Genomic DNA, 10,922 nt, shown 5'->3' on the forward strand with positions numbered 1-10,922 from the left:
TCAGCAAATTAGCAAAATTTTCAGTTCACTTACTTTATTGAGGTAGCAACCATACACACAGATACATGTTTACATACTTATACAATTCATGATTGGGCCAACCTCCATAGAGAAGGCCGGCGATGTGGGCAATAACACTAAAAAATTACGGCTATATATAATTTTCTTTATTTACTAAATGTTAGTAACTAAAACAACATGAAATATTAGGATACTTTCACCAATATAACAGGTTCATATTTGGTGGAAAAGAGAAAGACAGAACCACAGAATATAACAAGACAAAGATAAGTAGAGAGAAAGAGAGAGAGAGAGAGATAACCTATTAAGTTCTTTTCTAGATTGTAGTGTGAAGAAGCCTCGTGTTCTTATTTTCTTCCTAGCGCCATGTCAGTGGCAAAATATCAGTTATTATCAATTTTACTATATTTCTTTCGTAAGGATATTTTCATCCTTGTTTTCAAGATGCTTTGTAATAGAAAATAACTTAACTCAATTTCTGTGTTTCAAGAAGCAAAGTAGTTTTCTAGTGCCGACGTAGTTATAGCTAATTCTAATGTGTAAAAGAGTTAATATGTTATTGTAGGAATTTAACTTTTCTCTCCTGTGAGGTCAACTGCCGTGGTACTTGCCGTTCCCTGACCATTTCCTGTCTTAGGGAGGGTTAGGAACCACAAGCTTCTACCTTTGCATTGGCGAGTTAAGTTGCCTAGTATATGGCCATTCGTAGGCTGCAACTTTATTACCTTAATATGTTTTCATTCCTTTCTTGGAATGAAGCGCGTTTTGTAATTCCCTTTATTTCAAAATTACAAAATAAAAGTAGTGATATTTACAAAGCTTTCTATATTCAGAATTTAAGGCTTATTTCAGTTTGACTAAATGTTAAACATAAAACCATCACATTTTTCTGACAATCTGGCAGATAACTTTGAACCAATATCACATTTTTTTTCATTTAATTTGGCGATACTATAAATATTACTTTTCACTTTAAACCTTTGAAATATGCATGATCTTCCAAAACATTAGCATTAACTGGTAATCAAGTAAAAGGAACATCACTAAAAACACGTGAGCTAGTGTCAATATTTTATCATTATTATTAGTATGATAATATACAATGAGTAGGATGTCCAACCTCCATCTGCATCTGTGACCTCACACAGACGATCAGGTATGGAATCTACAGTTTATATTATGTAGCAGAAGTGTGGGTTATGTATTTGATTTCCCTGGAATGTGTTTTACGCAGATATTTTTTTTCTTTATCAGGCACGCTTCTGCAATACATTTTCTTAACCTTACATGTCATGTCGTTTTCATTGTTGTATTTATTATTTGACGATATTATTGACTCTGTAATTGCTTTTAAATTGCAACAGTTTCTTCGTTACACATCTTTGAGAGGCACAGTATTTAATTGTAGTCATTATCATCCGTATTAAACAGTATTATCTACATTTGTGTTCTAAGGATGCGTTCACACCAAATGCGTCGCCTTATATAGAAATGGGGTTGTTAGGATTTTCTACTTTATTTCTATATTGGATTTCAATTTACGAATCAAGTTATGCTCTAATAAAATTTTACTCCTTTATATCTGATTTTCACTTTTATATAGGACATAATTTAGTATAATTAAATTTCGTTTTACCTTTTCTTTGTATGCATATGATATAAATTTAAAATCTTAAAACTTACCTATAGTTTTTGAAAATCATTATGGTTGAGTAGTTGATTATTATATATGATATATATTATTTCTCTTGATATCTCGGCTAATTCATTTAGAATTATATCTTTTAGTTATCTTGTTAAATTCAATAAAAATAAAAATTATATCTTTTAGTTATTTTGTTAAATTCAATATAAATAAAACGTAGCTTAGAAAAATGGTCATCTTTTGCACAGTTCCAATTGCCCGCCTGTAGTTAGTATTGTTTTTCTTGTAGACAAAAGGTAAATAAAGGAAAATCCCTAAATATATTTTAATAGATAAGACGATAAAAGACCAAACAAAAAAGATGCGTACTACAAAAAGATCCCGTACGAGAGAGAGAGAGAGAGAGAGAGAGAGAGAGAGAGAGAGAGAGAGAGAGAGAGAATATTGCAGCAATTTATAACACCTAGAAACAAGGCATGATTAAAAATCTTTCAGAATGTTTCCTTCTATATTTTGATAAATAGAAATATCTCTTGTGAAATATTTTTGGCCTCAAGCGGAACATTCCTCTCCTAAACATGCTCTGCAAAAATTTCAACGGCATCATTGCATTGCAAGAAACGCTCCTCTGGCCTCATGACCTTGCCATCTGCGATTCAATTCATGAAGACTTCAGAACCTTCTCGACTTCATCGATGCAAGTTACAGATCAAATCATAGCCGGTCGTCCGAAAGGGGGACTTTCTTTCCTGTGGCACAAATCGTTAGACAATATGATAAAGGTGATGACCTACAGGAGTGACAGATTGCTTGGGCTTCAAGTGACAGTAGGGGACTCTAAAATCCTAATAATTAATGTTTATATGCCATGGGAAAATAACAATAATTTTGATCATTACTGCATGATCCTAGGGAGAGTTACACAGTATTATTCAAGATTCTCCTGCTGATCATACTTGTATAATAGGGGACCTTAATTCTCACCCCACAAAACAATTTTATAATGAACTTACTCGCTTCTGTCAAAATCATGCTCTCCAAATTAGCGATGTAATGCTCCTCCCTCCCTCCTCCTACTCATATGTACATAATAGAGCGGACGCAATTACAACCTCCTGGCTGGACCACTGCATCACATCTCCACAACTTCATGATTCTATTATGACCTGCAATATTCGCTACGATCTTGCAACGGGCTACGATCACATCCCATTACAGGTGTCATTCAGTACCCCATCCCTCCCTACCGTGAACCCACTAACTGACCGCCCACCAGCGGTTAACTGGGAGTTTAAACCAACAGAAAACCAGATACTTTAGGGCGACCACGGAAACCAGGTTGCGGTCAATAATTCAACGGCTGACGCCTTACTGTGTACCAACACAAAATGTAGAAACTGACCACCACAAGAGGGATCTGAATGAATTCTATTCGAACATAATCTCCGCTATGCTTGCTTCGGGCAGGACTGCCTTTAGATTTCGTCAAGGTAATTCTCGTAATATACCTGGTTGGAATGACTTGGTTAAGGATCTGTATACATATTCACGAGAAATATTTTTACTGTGGAGGCAAAATGGCAGCCCGAGGGAAGGACACACTGCATTACTAATGAGGCAGGCGAGAGCGCAATTCAAACTTGCTCTTAAGCACTGCAGGTTAAATGAAAAACAACTAAGAGCCGATGCAATGTCTGAAACGTAGAATCTGGTGATTACCCTCGTCTTTGGAAAGATATCCAGTCCTTAAATCCCAAAACTAAAAAGCTATCACAGAGAGTAGGGGAAGCAGTCGGAGACGAGGCTATCGCAAGGATGTGGGGTGATCACTTCAACAATATCCTGAATTGCATAAATGATCAGGACTCCCGAAGCGAGGTAGATAACCTCCTTAATGACAACATTCAATTTCATTTTGCAGACCGTGTTACGCCAGGTAACATCAGCGATGCCATAAACAGCATGCCTAATAATAAATCGCCCGGCTGTGATGGTCTTTCCTGCAGAGGCTTTCAAATTCTGCCATCCGATAATTTACATTTTGCTAGCTGCCTTATTCAATGCGTGCATAATTCACCAGTTTCTTCCAGACTCCCTACTCTTAGTTCACTTGATACCATTAATCAAAAACAAGCTAAAGGATGCAGCTGACCCTGGCAACTACCGGCCAATTGCAATCACAACGATCGCATCGAAGATACTTGAGTCGGTTCTTCTTGTGAGACTTCTCCCCTTTCTACACACCACTGACAACCAGTTCGGGTTTAAAGCAAACCACTCAACCGACCACCTGCATCTACATACTGAAAGAATTGCTGAACTACTACCTATCATCAGCATCTCCTGTTTTCCTGTGTTTCGTAGATGTGAGAAAAGCATTTGACAGAGGAAACTACCTGAAGCTATTCCTGAAGCTGCATAAAAGGGTGGGGCACACCCCCTATATCTAATTGGCATTTTACATTGCTGGTTCTCCACACAGCAATTCTGTGTCAAATGGGGCAACGTATTATCGTACACCTTCGGCTCCCTAAACGGGCTTCGGCAAGGGGGCATTCTCTCTCCATACCTGTTTAATACGTACACAGATGCCTTGAATGTCAAACTGAACTCACTCCCAATCGGATGCACTGTCAATGAAACAACTATAAACAACCTCTGTTACGCCGACGATATGGTTCTGATTTCCCCATCAGTGCATGGCTCCAACGACTCATCTACCACCTTGCCGACCAATATGCAGAGGATTTGGGATATAATCTACAACGAAACCAAGACCCAGTGCATGTCGCTGCTCCCGAGATCGCTTAAGCATATTGCAGAACCACAAATTTTCCTCGGAAACCATCGGCTGGAATTTGTGCGTGAATTTCCGTATTTGGGTCACATTATTACCGACGACCTAAAAGATACGGCAGCATTGAACAGAGGCGTCGTAAACTATGTGCAACTGGAAACACGATTGCAAGGAGGTTTGCCTTCTGTCACCGAGACGTGAAATTGCTGCTCTTCCGCTCGTACTGCTACAGTATCTATGGGTGTTCCCTCTGGACGAACTATACCCGAGAGACCATGAGACGTATCAGTTGTGCACAATGACATTCTGAGACGCCTCACAAACACTCCACGCTACCACTCCGCCACACAGATGTTCTTAGAAAACCACCTGGACAATTTAAAAATCATTGTAAGGCGAACAATGTCCAGCCTGGTAACCCGAGGGAGAAACAGTGGCAACTCGCTCATACAAAGCATCCTAAGGAGTGAAGCAAGAAGAAGATCTAAATTGTGGGAAAGATGGGAAAATGAGGCCTTTGTTCCCTAAAGGACTTAATCTCTGTATTAGCAAGATGTCATCTGCAGATTTTGTCATTATTATATTTATTGCTGATATTTTATTTTTTCATTATTTCTGTGATTACTATCAAGTTAAAGTTTTTTTTTTTTACATTCAATTTATGTATTTATCCCTCTGGACCAGACTACTGTAACCACCTAAGGTCCTCTAGTAAATTTAAGCTATATAATTTGTGCACTAACTGTTATAACTCTCAATGCATTTTTTTTCTCACCAATATTATTACTATTACCAGTATTATGATTACTATCTTTTATGCTACCTCAGCTATTTTGTGGATAAGTGCCGATTACTAATTTTTCCTATCATGTTGACTCATATATCTAGACTGTGTATGTTACTGTGTATTTTGTATGTTCATTGTATATGGCCCTGAACCGAAATAAAGGATATTGTTATTATTATTATTATTATTATTATTATTATTATTATTATTATTATTATTATTATTATTATTATTATTATTATTATTATTAAATATTGAAAATCAAGGAAAAAGCGAGAGATATAGAGGAGAGTATATGAACTGGGTATTCCAGTTTGAAGAAAATGTGGCCTTACCTGGCCTTGGCAGCAGCTGTTTTGGGACGTTGTTGTCTAGATGTTGTTTGAAATACGGAGAGAAGTCTAACGCAAGGATAGTCATGTTGTTTATAGGCTGCCTATTCACTGGTGAGGTTCCTCCTAATTACTGATGATGGAGGTGAACAGCCCAAGGAAATGGAATTGAACGAGAGAATTTCGGCCTTGCGAGACACCATCCAGTACCAGAGAAAGCAGCAGGTGAACTTGGACAGGATAATTTTTCAGCTGCAACAGAGGCTTGACTACAATGAAGAGGTTCAGAAGGCGGGCGGAAAGGAAGAAAGCTCTCGTGTGATCCTGATAACTCAGGAGGTGTTGCAACAACAGGCCTGGCAAGAAAGGGCCCACTTATTCGAAGGTGAGACGTTGTCTCTGAAGGAGAACGATCAAGTGAGGATGGAAAAACAGCAGCTGGAAGACAAGATTCTCAAGACACAGAAGAAAATCAGCAGTTGATAAATTACACAAAGGAAATTGGGCAGAGAAACGATGCCCTATGTGAGAGGATAAGGGAACTGACAGTTCAATTGCCAGAGGCAAACTGCCAGGTTGCGAGGCAAGCGAAACTGCTACGACAGAAGGAGAAAGACCTGCAGATATAGACCGAAGAAGCGGCGCTGATGGCGAGGCTCGTCCAGGAACGGAAAGACGCGACCGAAAAGCGCTAATCCGACAGGAAAGACGCCGAGGTCAGGGACTCCATTGTGAAGTTCAGGTTGAGAAACTGAAGAGAAACGAAATCATCGCTTCAAGTGGCTGGATAGGAAGACCGGTGTCCAGGGCGAACGGAACGACCAGTTGGAAGATGAGGTTCAACGGGACAGCTGCGAGGAGCGGAGAAATTGGTTTGCCAGCTCAAGAACCTCCAAGGGAATTACAGATGCCTGGAGAAGGACAAGTGGAAAATGAAGAAGCAGCTGGCCATCTTCAAGGAATGGCGCTACGAAGTCTAAGCTGGCCTTGCGAAGAGGGATTAGATGTCAAAAATTTGAGGAGAACGTTTGTTGTATGGAAAGTTTTTTTTTATTTAAATCAATAAAGTTTATTTACAAACTGCGATTTTCATTTACACAATAATTTTTTGCAGCACATTTTATTATTTACATAATTCGAGTTTAACTCGAATTTAAAGGACTTCTTTCATAAACCATCTGTTACAATTGATTTTAGTTTGCAATGGATTTTAGGACTGAACTGCAATACTTTATTTTATCTTTGAGGAAACTAAAGGTTTATATTTCATGAAAGTTTTGAACTCTACTATATGGAAGGTTTGATGTTTTTATGTAATAAGTTTGCTTTGTTAATCGTTGAAGGAAATGAAAGTTAGAGGGAAATAAGTATAAAATGTTTTGTAAGAGTTTTATTGATTCCTGAAAGGGAAAGGTAAATGAGAGGATTGGTGGAGCGCCAGGATTCGAAGCAGAGGATACAGAGAAGATTCGTGGAGTGCCAGGAAAGGCAGCGGATTAAGAGAAGATTACTGGAGTGTCAGGAGAAGCAAAGGATTGAGAAAAGATTGGTGGAAGTGCCACAGGTAAAGCAGAGGATTCAGAAGAAGATTGGTTAGGGGTTGGCATGGAGAAGCATGAATGATTCAGAGGAAGATTTGGTGGCGGGGTGGCAGGCAGAAGCAGATGATTTCAAGAGAAAGATTGTGGAGGGTTGGCAGGAGAACAAGCTAGAGGATTCAGAGAAGATTGGTGGAGTGGCAGGAGAAGCAGAGGATTCAGAGAAGATTGGTGGAGTGCCAGGAGAAGCAGAGGATTCAGAGAAGATTGGTGGGGTGCCAGGAGAAGCAGAGGATTCAGAGAAGATTGGTGGAGTGGCAGGAGAAGCAGAGGATTCAGAGAAGATTGGTGGAGTGGCAGGAGGAGCAGAGGATTCAGAGAAGATTGGTGGGGTGGCAGGAGAAGCAAAGGATTCAGAGAAGATTGGTGGAGTGGCAGGAGAAGCAAAGGATTCAGAGAAGATTGGTGGAGTGGCAGGAGAAGCAGAGGATTCAGAGAAGATTGGTGGAGTGGCAGGAGAAGCAGAGGGTTCAGAGAAGATTGGTGGAGTGGTAGGAGAAGCAAAGGATTCAGAGAAGATTGGTGGAGTGGCAGGAGAAGCAGAGGATTCAGAGAAGATTGGTGGAGTGGCAGGAGAAGCAGAGGATTGAGAAAAGAAGAAGCAGAGAATTCAGAGAAGATTTGTGGAGCGCCAGGATAAAAAGCAGAGGATTCAGAGAAGATTTGGGCATGCGAGGAGAAGAAGCAGAGGATTGATAGAAGCTTGGAGAATTGAAAGGATTCGGTGGCATATTCTGGTTCTAAGGTTAAGCAGAGGTGTTACTCTCTTTAGGGACGGCGGGCGACGGCCACCATGGGTCCCGGGAACAGGCAGGCGAGGCCTGCCACGGGTCACAGGAACGGGCGGGCGAGCCTACCCACGGGTCCCTTGGAACGGCCGGCAAGGCCCGCCACGGGTCATGGGAAGGGGCGGACGAAGCCTGCCACGGGTCCCGGGAACGGGCAAGCGAGCCTCGCCACGGGTCCCGGGTAAACGGGCGGGCGGGGGCCCGCCACGGTCCCAGGAACGGGCAAGGCATGGCCCGCCAGGCGTCCCGGGACGGGCGGGCAAGGCCTGCCAGGCTTCCCGGGAAGGGCGGGCGAGGCCCGTCAGGCGTCCCCCGGGACAGGCGGGGACGATGCCCCGGCCAGGCTTCCTGGCAACTGGGCCGGCGAGGCCAGCCAAGGCGTCCCAGGGACGGGCGGCAAGACCCGTCAGGCGTCACGGGACGGGTGGGCAAGGCCCGCCAGGCTTCCCGGGAAGGGCGGGCGAGGCCCGCCAGGCATCCCGGGACGGGCGGGCGTGGCCAGCCAGGCTTCCCGTGACAGGTGGGCGAGTCCTGCCAGGCTTCCCGGGATGGGCGGGCAAGGCCTGCCAGGCGTCTCGGGATGGGCGGGCGAGGCCTGCCAGGCGTCCCGGGACGGGCGGGTGAGGCCCGCCAGGCTTTCCGGGATGGGCGGGCGAGGCCTGCCAGGCGTCCTGGGAAGGGCGGGCGTGGCCCGCCAGGCGTCCTGGGACGGGTGGGCGAGGCCAGCCAGGCGTCCCGGGACGGGCGGGCATGGCCAGCCAGGCGTCCCGGACGTGCGGGCGAGCCTCGTCACGGGTCCCGGGACGGGCGGGCAAGCCTCGTCACGGGTCCCGGGAGCGGGCAGACGAAGCCCGCCACGGGTCCCGGGAACGGGCGGGCGAGGCCTGCCACAGGTCCCAGGAACGGGCGGGCGAGGCCTGCCACGGGTCCCGGGAACGGGCGGGCGAGGCCCGCCACGGGTCCCGGGAACAGGCGGGCGTGGCCTGCCAGGCGTCCCGGGACGGGCGGGCGAGGCCCGCCTGGCTTCCCGGGAAGGGCGGGCGAGGCCTGCCAGGCGTCCCGGGACGGGCGAGCGAGGCCCGCCAGGCGTTCCTGGACGGGTGGGCGAGGCCCATCAGGCATCACGGGACGGGCGAGCGAGGCCCGCCAGGCGTCCCGGGACGGGTGGGCGGGGCCCATCAGGCATCACGGGACGGGCGGGCGAGGCCCATCAGGCTTCACGGGACGGGCAAGCGAGGCCCGCCAGGCGTCCCTGGACGGGTGGGCGAGGCCCATCAGGCTTCACGGGACGGGCGGGCGAGGCCTGCCAGGCGTCCCAGGGATGGGCGGGTGTGGCCCGCCAAGCGTCCCAGGACGGGCGGGCGAGGCCTGCCAGGCGTCCGGGACGGGCGGGCGAGGCCCGCCAGGCATCTCGGGACGGGCGGGCGAGGCCCACCAGGCTTCCCGGGATGGGCGGGCGAGGTCTGCCAGGCATCCCGGGATGGGCAGGCGTGGCCCACCAGGCGTCCTGGGACGGGCGGGCGAGGCCCGCCAGGCGTCCCTGGGACGGGCGGGCTTGGCCTGCCAGGCGTCCTAGGACAGGGTGGGCGAGGCCGGCCAGGCGTCCGGGACCGGGTGGGCGAGGTCCAAGCCGGTGTCCCAGGGTACGTTGCGAGCATGGCCGGCCCATGCGTTCCTGGGACGGGTCTGCCTGGCGAGGCCCTTCCAGGCGTTCCCGAAGACGGGCGGGACGGGCGGGTGCGGACCGCCAGGCATCTCTTAGGCTGCAGCTTTTAGCTCAACTAATTTTATCAGGGTCTATTTCTTCTACTTTTTGGATCGTTTTTCATTATTCCAACCTGTGCAACCTTCCCATGCAAAGGAAAAGAAGGTCTTATAGCTGTTTTAAGGTTTATATATGCTAGCCAGCCAAAGATCAACCTGTGTTAACACTGAACAACATCCATTCAAATAATACTAGTATGCTATGATCACAATTAAAAGGAGTGAATAATGGTAAAGAATTCTGTAAATATGATGTTACGTGTCCTGATGCCGATGTCAGGCTCTGTTCTACAACATTTTCAGGGTATTAGGTGGCTTAAGTCAGTAGCAGGAGATGGTAGGGTGGGGAACAAGTCACTCAAATTTTGTGCGTGTCCCAAGTCACTTTCTATCAAAGGTTTACCTCTTACCACAGGTATGGGCAGCGTTATCCTTAAACCTTTGTATATGCTATTCTGTTAGTTTAAAAAAGTGTCCACACCATAATATTGTTTGTGGATTAGTAGTTTCCATGACCATGGCATTCTACATTAAGAATAATAACAATTGGACACCGCCAAAAAACTGTCAAACAATACATAATGAAAAAAATATTCGTAGTTACGTTTATTTGGCAACCAATTACCCAGAAACTCTCTCTCTCTCTCTCTGTCTCTCTTATAAATTTTTTTGTCTTTATCTCTGTGCTATTATTGATATTTTTGCTGTGCTTCTTTCTTTCTAGCTTTTATTGAATATGAATTTGTTACATTAGTGAATGTATCTGCATCTTATATTTTGCGTTAGTATTTTAAAAAATTAGCTACATATAGCCATAATTTGTAAAACTTAAGTATATCTTAGTTTTACCAGACCACTGAACTGATAAGCAGCTCTCCTAGGGCTGGCCCGAAGGATTAGTTATTTTTAGGTGGCTAGGAACCAATTGGGCAGCTAGCAACGGGACTTACAGCTTATTGTGGGATCAGAACCACATTATATCGAAAAATTAATTTCTAGCACCAGAAATAAATTCCTCTGATTCCGCGATGGGCAAGCCGATAATCGAACTTCGGACCACCGGATTGGTGGGGCCGAAGCGCGAAAACCACTCCTCCAACGAGGAACTACCCCCATAATTTGTAAGTTTCCAAAAACTGGCATCGGGTGTTATCACCCAAATCGCTTGCCTTCTCTATGGGTATTGGCCC

The 10,922-nt window shown here is 45.5% G+C and overlaps 2 protein-coding genes across 2 annotated transcripts; both read left to right on the top strand.

Moving 5' to 3' along the window:
- Positions 1-7,197: 7,197 nt before the first annotated feature.
- LOC135224847 (spidroin-1-like) lies at positions 7,198-8,485 on the top strand. The gene is made up of 3 exons (XM_064264170.1): positions 7,198-7,351; positions 7,442-7,741; positions 7,953-8,485. The coding sequence occupies exons 1-3, from the start codon at positions 7,198-7,200 to the stop codon at positions 8,483-8,485; spliced, it is 987 nt and encodes a 328-aa protein (XP_064120240.1).
- A 233-nt stretch (positions 8,486-8,718) lies between these two features.
- Positions 8,719-9,744, top strand: LOC135224848 (collagen alpha-2(I) chain-like). Its single transcript, XM_064264171.1, has one exon. The coding sequence runs from the start codon at positions 8,719-8,721 to the stop codon at positions 9,742-9,744; it is 1,026 nt and encodes a 341-aa protein (XP_064120241.1).
- The last annotated feature ends 1,178 nt before the right edge of the window (positions 9,745-10,922 follow it).

Source organism: Macrobrachium nipponense, chromosome 12, assembly GCF_015104395.2.
Source record: "Macrobrachium nipponense isolate FS-2020 chromosome 12, ASM1510439v2, whole genome shotgun sequence".
Classification (NCBI taxonomy): Eukaryota; Metazoa; Arthropoda; class Malacostraca; order Decapoda; family Palaemonidae; genus Macrobrachium; species Macrobrachium nipponense.

Bases quoted from the DNA above. Each gene is read 5' to 3' on its own strand.
- LOC135224847 (XM_064264170.1), top strand. From the start codon at position 7,198: ATGAATGATTCAGAGGAAGATTTGGTGGCGGGGTGGCAGGCAGAAGCA. The intron at 7,352-7,441 runs GTGGAGTGCCAG...GTGGAGTGGCAG, and splicing joins AGAGGATTCAGAGAAGATTG to GAGAAGCAGAGGATTCAGAG. The intron at 7,742-7,952 runs GTGGAGTGGCAG...TACTCTCTTTAG, and splicing joins AGAGGATTCAGAGAAGATTG to GGACGGCGGGCGACGGCCAC.
- LOC135224848 (XM_064264171.1), top strand. From the start codon at position 8,719: ATGGCCAGCCAGGCGTCCCGGACGTGCGGGCGAGCCTCGTCACGGGTC.